The sequence below is a fragment of the Glycine max genome, chromosome 15 (genome assembly GCF_000004515.6).
Source record: "Glycine max cultivar Williams 82 chromosome 15, Glycine_max_v4.0, whole genome shotgun sequence".
Classification (NCBI taxonomy): domain Eukaryota; kingdom Viridiplantae; phylum Streptophyta; class Magnoliopsida; order Fabales; family Fabaceae; genus Glycine; species Glycine max.
In genome coordinates, this window is record NC_038251.2 from 12,277,977 (window position 1) to 12,290,290 (window position 12,314).

General features: G+C 33.9%; 1 protein-coding gene across 3 annotated transcripts; it reads left to right on the top strand.

Moving 5' to 3' along the window:
* Positions 1–279: 279 nt before the first annotated feature.
* LOC100820432 (chaperone protein dnaJ 49) lies at positions 280–6,188 on the top strand. 3 transcript variants are annotated; one of them, XR_005888832.1, is made up of 3 exons: positions 326–1,684; positions 5,166–5,255; positions 5,656–6,188. XR_005888832.1 is itself a non-coding variant. In XM_003546312.5 (2 exons), exon 1 carries the CDS (start codon positions 597–599, stop codon positions 1,680–1,682), a length of 1,086 nt encoding a protein of 361 aa, XP_003546360.1. In that variant the 5' UTR covers positions 280–596; the 3' UTR covers positions 1,683–1,684; positions 5,656–6,188. The 3 variants fall into 3 exon arrangements, 2 of the variants coding, with proteins under 2 accessions (XP_003546360.1, XP_040865971.1); XM_003546312.5 differs by lacking the exon at positions 5,166–5,255 and having other exon boundaries at positions 280–1,684; XM_041010037.1 differs by lacking the exons at positions 5,166–5,255; positions 5,656–6,188 and adding an exon at positions 4,028–4,819.
* The last annotated feature ends 6,126 nt before the right edge of the window (positions 6,189–12,314 follow it).

The following is a 12,314-nucleotide window of genomic DNA, read 5'->3' on the forward strand; positions in this document are numbered from 1 at the left end:
TCATTATACATAATCCTTGAGATAAGAGAGCTTTGTGATAGCCCTCTTGGATATGCCTTTTGAAGATCCTTATTAGTAAAAGAATAATCGTTATTTTGAATGTAATAAACTTCATTTAAAAAAAAGTTACGTTTAAAATATTTTTTTGCAGGATGTGTGTTAAAAAAAAAAAAAAACCCTCCCTAATGTGTGTTTGAGTTTTGCATTATTTTTTTTAATCCCCTTTAATACGCGATGTGTGTTAAAAGAACCTAGTTTGGCTATAGTTGCAAATGCCAAAAGCATTCCTATAATAATAACCATGGAAGTTGTTTTCTTCCAATGAGACAGTAATAATAATAATGAGTGACTGACTAGTCTGAAAGTGAAAGTTGGTAGACAAAAGGGACCCCATTCTCCATTCTCCATTCTCAAACTCACCATCAAATCCTTGCCTTCTTTCTCCCTCCAAATCCCTAATTCCCTTCCATCCCAAAAATTCAACAATACTAACATTATTAACTCTTCTCTTCGTTTTTCCCAATTAGGTTTCCGAGTCTCAACCAATTTCACCATGTCCACTCAAATTCCGAGTTAGTTAGTTATCTCTTTCCGCCATGGAAGGTAACAAGGACGAAGCATTACGCTGCGTTCGCATCGCCGAAGAAGCAATCGCGTCGGGAAACAAAGACCGCGCCCTCAAATTCCTCAGAATCGCGCAACGCCTCAACCGCGATTTGCCCCTCCAGTCCCTGCTCGAAAAGTGCGACCGCTTCGATTCGCACTCCGCCGCCGCTGCCGCCTGCGGCGGCAGCGGCGCCTCTCCGGCGAACGGTCACTCTCCGCGTCGCGAGGGTTTGAACGGGGAGAGGAATTACACGGAGGAAAACGTGCAGCTAATTAGAGAAATCAAGGGAAAGAGCGATTACTATGCGATTCTGGGATTGGAAAAGAGTTGCTCCGTGGAAGAGATTCGAAGAGCGTATCGGAAGCTCTCTCTGAAGGTTCATCCCGATAAGAACAAAGCTCCAGGCTCCGAAGATGCGTTCAAGAAGGTTTCGAAGGCGTTCAAGTGTTTGAGCGACGACGGCTCAAGAAGGATGTACGACCAAACCGGAACCGGCACCGACGATTATGAGAGCACCGAGGTAAACACCTTCTGGCGAAGAAGAAGAAGAAGGACGACGACAACGCGCGATTTCTTCGGAGACGAGTTCGATCCGGACGAGATATTCAGGGCGTTCTTCGGACACTCCGACGTGTTCGGGAGAAACAACAATGTTTACCGGACACGCGGGATGGGGAATCCGAATCATCAGCATAGGCACGAATTCAATGCTGGATCGGGAGGGAGGCATCACAATGTGATGCTTCTGATTCAGCTCTTGCCGTTTTTGATTATTGTGCTGCTCGCGTACTTGCCGTTTTCGGAGCCTGAGTATTCGTTACACAAGCACTACAACTACCAGATTCCCAAGACCACGGAGCGGCTCGAGGTTCAGTTCTTTGTGAAGTCGACCGCGTTTGATGCGAATTATCCACTAGGGAGTGATGCCCGTGAGGCGATTGAGGAGAGTGTTATAAAGGATTATAGGAGTATGCTGAGGAGATACTGTCAGGTGGAGATGCAGAGACGGAGCTGGAATAGGAATCTGCCTGCTCCTCACTGTGATAAGCTGCATAACTTTGCAGTCGTGGCATGAAGGTAACTTTTTTTGTCTGTTCTTTTTTCTTTTTGTGCAGGGTATTCTAGAATTGGTTTGTTTTTTTAGTTGATTGCAGTGTGTGTTTGCTTTTTTACTGTTTTTTGTTGGATGGTGATTGTTTTGAAGTAAAAGTAGTTATGATATATCCTTTTTCTCGCTTGTCATGTTGCTGCTTGAAAGATTAATTGGGAGTGTGAGGTGAGTTTTCTAAGGATGAGATAAGAGAACTAGCCTTGGTGATTGCTATCCAGGATTTCCAGATTTATTCTGTACTCATTTTTGGGGTGTGTTCAACTTCTTTGCTTGTTCATGTGGCTATTAAATTGCACTGAATATTTAAAACTCTAATTAGGTTGTATGCTAGTGAAGTGGTCATCACATTTAGCTTTAAAGACTGGAGTTCATTTGATAATCTAGGTTTGTTAAGATGCATCGTGCAAATGAGTTTTCTTAATCTCATATGTCTGCAACTATGGCGTTCTTCAATAAGGTCTAGTTTGCTTATCTAAAATTTAGTTAACAAGAGTAATGCCTAGTCCTCTAGTTTGCTTTTTGTTAGGATATTAGAAACTGTCACAATTCGTTTGAATAGGAAATGAAATTTAGAGGAAAGAGAAAGAAATTGAAAGGGATTTTAAGTGGAAAAATGTGTTGTTTGGATTGATGGAATTAAGGAAGGAATGAAATAAGCTAATTTATTATCGGTTGTTTGGTTATATTGAAAAGTGAAGGAAACAAATAAGAAATAAATAGAAAAAGAATATTTCACCCTTTTTAAAAAGGTTAAGTAAGAAGTGTCTTCAACCAAAACAAAGTAGATGTATTCAGCAATAAGGAACAGAACAAGAAATCTCCAGACACAGTTTTACAACCAAAGAGAGGACGACCATATCTTCTAGCAATTAAGCAGTCAATGCGTAGCTGCATTTGCATACACCAGAAGAAAGCACATACAAAACCCAACCAATCTGATTATTTACAAGTATCTAGAGTATCTATGATGAGTATTTCAGACTTAGTTGGGAGCTACAGATTACAAAACTATCAATTCTTCAAAAGCAACACAAGTGAATCAGAAGCAACAAACTCAACATTTTCAATCTGTGCATGCAACAATTCAAGACAGGTATCAAACTATCAATCCAAAACGAAATAAAAAATGGGCACCCAAAGCTGCAAAGAACAAATAGAAAACATCCAAGCCATCCATGCAATAGCTCAACCCGGGTTATCAATCAAAATCCAAAATTCTTAATATTAGAAAACTGGATTCAACACAAAAGTTCTTGATTAATAAAAGCTGACACCAAAGGCAACAAAAAGGGAACATTTTCAAGCTGTTCATACAAGAATTCAACATGGGTAGGGTATCACATTAAACAATTGGGCACCCTACAAAAAAGGCTATTTTTAAAATAAAAAGACATAGAAAACAATGCAAAAGAACTACCTTACGGTCAACAAGTTTTATTTTCATATGTTCCTGAAGTGGCACAATTAAAGCAAATATAATCCCCCCTACCTGTTGTGTATGAGCAGAGGCCCAAGATCCCCGAAACTGTGTATGTGGGAGAGCCCTCTTCCTTCTGTGATTCTTATCAATATCCCCCAACGGAAGAGGAGGTGGAATATGATAGTATGAGGTTGCCAGAGATTTAGCTTCTTTTTCAGAGGGGTTCTAATTCTGGTGCCCAAATTAACAAAGTGTTGTGTTTGGTTGGATGGAGGTGTTTGGAGGAGAAGGGGAAATTTTTTCAATTTGAGTAAACATTCTCCTTATGTGGGGGGATTTTATAATGGAAGACATAAAAGGAGATTATTATGTAACCTTTAATTCAATCATTCCTTATTCATTTATAATTACTATGAGTATGAACATTTTAAAATTCTCTCAATTTAGGAATGGAAATTATCCCTCCTGACCACTTGTTTCTAACACTTCTGTCCAAACATACCATTAGTGTTTTAGGGTCTTGTGACATTAGCAGTCTTACTTGCCTACATTCACACATGACCAGGATAGAGTCATAATGGTGTTAGTGGTTTGTACTTAGTAAATTTTATTATTTTACACAATTTCTAAACACATTTTGTTTCAATAAAGTGTTAAAGCATTACCATCCTTCATGGCCTAAGCTCATTACTATTCTGCATTGAGTTTTAAAAAATCTTTGACTCTTTTCCCATGTGTCCATGAGTCTTTCATGTTGGCTGTGCACATTAGTGACTTTCTTCACTTTTCCACTGTGTTTTTCCTCTGCTAGTGGTTTCTGTCTTTGGCTCTTCACCTTCTTTGTTGGTCACCAATTGACACACTAACCTTCTTTGTTGGTCACCAATAGAAGTCTCAGCAGAAAATCTCAGCCATGAACCTCCCTTGTCTGGTTGCCCTTTTGCCATGCTCTGGTACATGGAGGAGCATAAGCCTCTCCTTTCCGGGTGATCAACACAGTCAGACACCTTACTCCAGATGTTTCAGGCAAGTCCCTGGCCATAGTTTCCAGTTTCAGTCACTCCTTTGTCATCCTTGGAACTGTTTGACTGTGTCTCCACCACAATTCCCCTGTTTGGTTTTGTTTCTTCTCTGGTTGGCCTTGTTCCTATGCGAGATTTCTCTGCTCATCTATCTTTGGCTCAATTTTTCTCTTTGGCTAATGTGTGCCTATTATGGGGCTGTTTCCTTTCCTGTTTCTTCATGGTCACTGTGTTCTTACCTCTTGGCCTTGTTTTGTTGTTGTGTTCTCTTCTAGCCAGAAGTTGTGATCAAGTTGGCTCAAGTTAAGTCGGATATGATTTTTAACTCTAGAAGTCGACTGCTCATGCATGGCTCAGTATCGTTTCATCCATCTATTTTTTTTCCTGGTTGTGCATCATTGCAGACATCATTTTTTGCCATGCAGCCTCTTTAGTATTGCTTAAATTGCTTCTGCTGTTATCTCTTCATCTGTCATTTATTGCTTCTCTAGTATTGTTTAAATGTGCTTTTATCTTACAAGCTGCTAGCTTAGTAGGTTTCAGGTGGAGTCCTTGAGGGGTAATACTAGATTAGGCTTAAATGAGCTTGCTTTTTTTCCAGTTGTACTAAACTAGTACATGACCTAGATGAATAATATAAATAGATTTTAGGGGTTGCATCTGATGCACAATTTCTCTCAAAAAGTTTGTTTTGACACTTCTGTTTTCGTTGGTATTTAGTAATGATTTATTTGGTGTCAAGTATAAGGAAAAGAAGAGGAAGTGCTTAAGTGGAGATTAAAAGAAAAAAAGAGGGGAATAGTTGTGATTCTTGTTTCAGGATTGATTGGTTTGATGTTATACAGACTTAAAATGGTTCAAACATTATTTATTTGATAAGCAAATAAAAATGAAAAATAATTATTATATGGCATCAATGTTTCTTTACAATTTGGTTCTTTTGCTAGTGTGTTGATATATGTTTAAATAGTGATGATATTTATGTTAAGTTCGATAATGTAAAAGGGTAAAGTCAGAATGAGAACGTGGCTACATCAAGAGGATAAAATCCCTCCGTCCAAATCCATCCATGGCATGATGCTTTGAAATCTTTAGGTACAACGGAAGTGGGAGGATTTTTACACTTCATTGGTTTCATCCCTTGCCTTCTCCCCTAATCTCTGATATCAAGCATACCACGAATCTTTTCCCTTTTTGGGAACTTTGTTTTCCCTTTATAATTTTTATTTTCTCTTAGTGTTTTGAGTACTAGTCATTCCAATTCTACTTCACTACTGTCCTATGCTTTTGTTTTATAATCATAGTTTGTAGTTCTTTGACTAGCCATGAATTGCAATTCTCATTCCTGCACCCTCTCAACAAAAGTAACAAGAATGAATAAAAATCCTCAAATCATATTTTAATAAGAGTCTTTGATGCATAGTTCAGGATCATTTTATTACTTTTAGTACTTTTTGCTGTACTTTTTCTCAGTTCTTATGTCCTTCCCTTGCAGCAAAAGTGCCTACATGGAATTTTTTTCTCCTTGGCTTAAGGAAGTCTTGTATCAGTTGCTGAGTTTTGTTGCACATTTTAGTCTTCAGGATATCTAATATATCCATGGGAGTGGCTCTTATTACAGGCTGTATGCTAACTGAGTAGCTGGCAGTCTAATGCTGTACACTTGCTGTGAGAAGTCTTGGATAAATATGCTTAAAAATGTTTCTGTTATTGTTTGAGGGATATATGGATGGGATTATCTATTATGCTATACAAGATTATAATTGATGCACAGAACATGGCAGCAAATAATTACTCAAGTCAGAGTCACAAGTATCAGCAGTTGGGCATTTGAATACAAGCCCATGATCCGAGTTTTCTATATTACTCTAGGGTAACACGTTATGTGTAGTTGTTGTAGGCATGTGATAAAGGAAAGCAATCTATTGCTTCATTAAAGTGAATTACATCAGTTAAGAAAGCCATGTAATCATCTGATTGAATTTGTTTTTGACCAGGTTTGTGAATTTTTCTTTTCCTGTCTGGTAAGAGTACTACTTTGCAAGTGATTGGTGATTAAATGTTGGACTCTGGTAACATCCATTCTACCGTAAAAAATTGCCAAAATAATAATTTAATGCCTCTTGCTTACTCATTCATGTTCAATTACGTGTGGTTCCCCTTTCTGGATCTCTTCTCTTTCAATATATGAAACTTTCAAATGATTGGGATGTGAAAAATAGGATGGTTTTTCTTTTATTCCCCCTCCCTGGCTCCCCTCTTTATCCCCACCCGTCTTTAGGGATTTGAGAAGAATTATACAATGAAATTGGACTTAGGCCGAGTTCAAATGCATTTTCACGTTTCTAGTTCCTTCTTAGCAAACATTTGTAAGCAGCATACTCTCTTCCGACGTTAGTTGCTCATTAATTTGACACATTGTAGTTTATTTTTTACTTTCTAGTTTTTGTTTTTCTGTCACTGTTTCTTGTAAGGTCAAAACCATGTTTTTATGTGGTGTTCCTTGATGCTTGGTTGCTGATGGATAGGTTGACAGTTGACACTCGTGTTTAAGTTCTGGTCTTTTTTTAATGGTAATTGGTTCGGAAGAAAGAGTCTATGTCCTGATATGGGAAGGGGGAGGATAGGCTTTAAGTTAATGGTGAAACAGCTTTAATACAATTTGATATGGGGACTAAACAGATCTCAAAAAGGACTTCATGCTACTTTTAATTTTCATTTTGATTTTTGGATCTTCTGTGTGAAGAAGATTCTCTTTGTTGATGTTTATGCATAATCTTTGACATGGGAGAAGAATTCACTATATTAGTCAGCGAACAATCTCAAAGTGATAGACCCAAAGGCAGGGTGGAATAACCGCTAGTATGCTCGCACTGCCTCAAACAAAAGTTTAGTAATGATGATTTTTATGTATTGGGTGTTATTTACGAGATATAACATTACTCTAGTTAATATGCAATAAATAAAGAGAAATAAGAGTATTTAAAGGAAAACTGGAATATCATTTCAAGTGTGCTTAGATCAGAGACGAAACGGATTTATTTCTTGGATGGTAATGGGGGGCGGTCAAAAGTTTTATCCAATTTAGAGTCCCACCAAGAATAATAAATAAATGATGAAATCAGTTATCAAGATAATTGCAATATATGAAAAAAGGTTTTCTTTTTTTGCTCTTTGGGTCAAGCTTGGACAGGGGGATAAGGATGATACCTGATAACTTTATGCCCACCCCGGATTTCGACATTTTCAACTTGAAAAAGGGTTTAGGGGTGGGGGAGTTTAAGAAAAGCATTTAATCGGAATGCATTGATAGTTTAGGTATTTTATAATGAAATGCAATATATAGTAATATTGTTGCTTTTTCTAACAATTCTTTTAAAAGTTATATTTGAGATGATTTTGTAAAAATCATTATAGTAAATTAGTAATGTATCAAAATTAAAATTTTAAAAATATGTTGAGGCATGATTTAATTTATGTTATTTTATCAAAATAAACTCTAAAATTTATTTTAAGAAGCTTTAAGGTCAAAATTATAATATAAACTTTTTAGTGATACTAAACTCGTTCATTCATGATTTTTTGTTGTGTTTCAAAATTCACTTTTACTAAAAACTCAAAAAGATATGTTATATATTATAGTAGTACTTTGTTTCATTTTGTAAACAAGCGAGGGATCCACTATAAAGTGCAAATCTAGGGAAGGCACAAAGCAGACAAAGAAAGCATCAAAAAAAGAGAAAGGACGGAAAAAAGTTAGAGAAAGCCATGGCCATCATTCATGCACCGACACGAGATCTGAGGTTCAACAGGATATTGCCCTCTGCTACTTCCTTTATTTTTTTTCCTTTCAACTTCTGCAATTAATATTGAGTTCTATTTCTATTTCTACAGTACCAACAAATAATTTTTTACTGAATTAGTGCCGATAATAATGAATTAAACATACAAAAATTGTAAAATAAAATAAACTTCTTTTTTCGTTAATTACTGTAATTCAGCAATTTAATTTCATTCCTTTTCCTTAATCACCAAGATGGCCTCTGACTTGTATGTGCTGATTGTCGTTTTTTTTTTAATCTATGTATGAGGTGATAGTCTGATACATACAGTATGCTTTTTTAATTTCTTTTTATCTATCATTTAATATTTAATATTACACTATACAAATTAAGAAATTTAATTAATATTTCTATTTAAATAAAAATATTGATATTTTTAATACTACAGAGTTTGATATAAGTACTACAACAAACATACAACTGATACAAGGGTGCATTTCGATAAACAAAATAGTTAAATACTTATTAAATAAATGTTTATTAGGTATGGAATTATGTACAAGTTATTTTTATAATCGAAAAAGAAATAGGATTAAACACTTTTTATATAAATTGTAAGTTATTTGTATAAGTTATCATGTAGAGCTTATATATTCATTATTGAAGTAAGAACATATTAAAAAAATGTTTATGCCATGAGATAAATTTGGATATAAGTTTTTTTCAAATATATTCTAAATCATGTTTCCAGATTAATCATTTATAACTTTGTGATCCTTAACCAATATTTAATATATATATATATATATATATATTGTTGATCTCAATAAAACTTAACTTGAATCTCTTAAAAAAAATTTAAATTCAAGTCTTATTGATAAAGATGTGATTAAGAATAAAAATTAGTCATCTACAAGGTAAATATATACTTTACTACCTCCGATAACATCATGAAAAAAAAAAAAAACAACATTTATTCTTATATAATTTGTTACTTATATCCTTCTCATTTTTTTTAATAATTAAAAGTTATCTATATATAGATCCATTGCCGCCTCCACTACTTTTCTGGGATGAACTTGTCAAAAGGTAATGATTTCTGAAATCAGTAAAAGCTTTCAAACATCCAATCAAACCAGTAAAAGCTTAATCTATATATACATTCTTAAAAATACAATAATGCATACAGTACACACATTTGGTATAATAATAGAAATACGTTGTGATTGTATGGAAAGCAGATCCGGGAACCCTGTTGAGAGCGTGTTGTAGGGAATGAGGATGGTGTTGGGTTCACCAGTTGAGAGAGATGAAAAAGACCCTCCGTGCTTGCTGTGCTGCCATCATGTTTGTATTTTGAATTGAATATTCAAGAGGGATTCTAGGAGTTGGTGTTGTAGGGGCTAATTGGGTTGCATTAATCAATGTGTTGTGGCTTTCAAATAAATGCTTTTGGCACCTAATTTGTGTAAAGAATATTGAGATTTTTTGTTTTCCTATTCTGCCTGTGTGGAATGAAATGAACTTGTCACATGTGTTACATTTGCATGTGCTTAAGGGCGAACGGATAGTGTGAAGGGATTAAATAGGTGGACCAAAAAAATTGGGATACGAGGAAGTTTCGATCAATACTGTGTTGTTGCCTTAATTGCCTCAAAATGAGTGCTGAGATAACAGGTTTACATTGATGTGATGTCCATTTAGTTGTGTTGAGAAATAAATGTTTGACTTTATGCTGAGAAATTAATTATAAGTTTAACATTGATTTATATTTAGAGAAGTTAAATCAAACTATTATGATTAAGGTTGCTAGGTAGAGGCCTGTGCCCGTATTTTGTATTTAGAATTGATGGAGTTAATTAAGAATGACTGCAGATCATGTCATTTGTTTCACAGAAACTTCATAACTAAGACTAGAATATTATAGTAACTCTAAACATACACTTATTTTTAAAATATTCTTAATTGAAACTTAATATCATAAAAAAATATAGTTACAATTAAATGAAAGATATTTTAAAAATAATATCATTAAATAAAAATAAAATCAATATATTTATAATTAAGTCCAAGATACAAAATAATTTTTTTTGTTTATATATGAATTATTAGGGAGTATGTAATGGTACTTTACTAAGCCTTGGTTAGCTCTGCTTTAATTTACGAACAATTTGATGGTTTATCACAGTTATTCAAAATTAAAAGGCAAACACCAAAGAAAAAAGAAAAAAGAAAGAAAGAAAGCCTACTAGCTAGTGCCCATTTAAGCTCTAACTAGCTGTACGAAAGAAACTTGTTTTTCTTCCTTTTATTCAAGTGAAGGTTTGAAGTGACAAGGTACCATGTTCTAGATCTTCAGCTAATAGTTATTGGTTAACAACCATTGAACCAAACTTTTTTACCGAGTGAGTTTTCGTCTCACAAATATCTTTATGTACCATTAGTTAGCTCATGGAAAAGATACATTTACCAAATTTCTACTTATATCCTATGGCAGTGAAATACACGTCAATTATTATTATTATTATTATTCGAAAATGGGGATTTGGGTCTGCGACACACTTGAATTTTGGATTTTGTTACAAAAAACTTGGGAAAAATGCAAGAATCCAAGTGCCATAAAGTTCAATTTTAAGACCACGTATCATATACTGTAAAAAAAATAAAAATTAGGATCACATAGTGGAGCTTCAACTGTACAAACCATGGTTTATTAATGTAGGCACCGAGTATGTCATATTTTAAGATAGTTTATGTTTGGAGTATAATAAATGGGAAAACTATGCTTAAATCGCTTAAGAACGTAGAAATTATAACTAATTGCTTCTAGGTTAATGTGAAAAATGACATAGCAAAGGTAAACGTAAATCTAAGCATGTTACGTCGTTTAGTTTTGGGCGATGCGTGTTTTAAGCAAAGAAAGTTGTACTGAGGGCGAGGGGAAAAAACTCTATTAGCATATCATTAATTATTACGCCTGTTTTTGTTTTTTATTTAAGAGAATAATATACATATTAAAAATGAATGTCATCAATATTTTTGGTTATATTATAATTATTTTAACTTCTCCATCATTTATTATTTCTATTTTATTTATGATAAATGTATAAAATATATAAAAATGAAGAGAGATCAACTTACACTAAAAGTAAGCCTTTTAGAATTACTTTTCATTCTCACCATTTATTTACTTGAAATCTAATTGTTATAATAAATCACTAATTTTATGTATTAGATCTTAAGAAAATGAATGATGAAGATAAAGAATACCTATATAAGAATTAAGTAAAAATAAGGGTATAACTAACTTATCATATATAATGATATTTGATTAATTAGATGATAATGCAAAACTATTTTACACCACATAGTCATTTTTCTTTTATTTATAGGCTAAATTACTATTTTGACCCTCTAATTTATTTTTTAAAGTTCGATTTGGTCCTCTGATTATTAAATGATTTAATGTGGTCATCTTTTAAAAATGATTCAATTAGGTTCTTCCGTCCAAATTGAAGTTAATGGTGTTAATGCGATGTGTCGCTCTCATTCACTTTCTGATAATCTAATAAACCCTATTAAATATAGTGGCAATTAAAAACCACCACTATTATTATTGTAAATTTTTAAATTAAAAAAAAAGTTATGAATTATTGTAAAAGAAAAAACCCAAATCCTTAATTCCTTTATTTATGTTCTTTAAACTAGAACACTTAAAAACTAAGAACCCAACCTAGAGGGCCAGAACCTAGAAATCCCATGCAGCTTTAATGAGATTCAATGTGTTGGATAATCCATGCTCCCACAAATAAAATTATACATACCTACAAATGATCGTGAAAACACAACAAAGATTACGCCGTATAAAAAATAATAACAAACACAAAAATTTAATCTGGTTTGACACCTCTTGCCTACATTCACGCAACTGTCTCAGAAAGTATTTCACTATCACAAAAATGATTACAAAATTATAACTCATCCCAAATAGTGTATCACTCTATAAACCCATGTACCACACTTAATGGTTACAAGAAATAATAACAATCTTACACAAATACATTTTTCTCTCAACAAAGTGACTTTATTTCACAATCTCTCTCTTTATGTGTTGTGTTTCTCCACTAATTCTCTTATTTATTTATAGTGAAGATTGTCACCAACTATAATAAATAAGCTCCCTTGGAAGTTGAAACAAAAATAACTTTCAATGCATCCATTCAACTAAGGTTCATCTAATAAAATGCAATTTTCCACTTTGCATTTAAGCCACCTAAACCTTAGTGATAAAAATCAAATTTCCAATATGCAGGTACCTTATCTTTTGGCTTGAAACTCTACAAGTCTCCCCCTCAAGCCAAAAGAGAAATAT

Excerpts from the sequence above, each read along its gene's own strand:
- LOC100820432 (XM_003546312.5), top strand. The coding sequence starts at position 597 with ATGGAAGGTAACAAGGACGAAGCATTACGCTGCGTTCGCATCGCCGAA.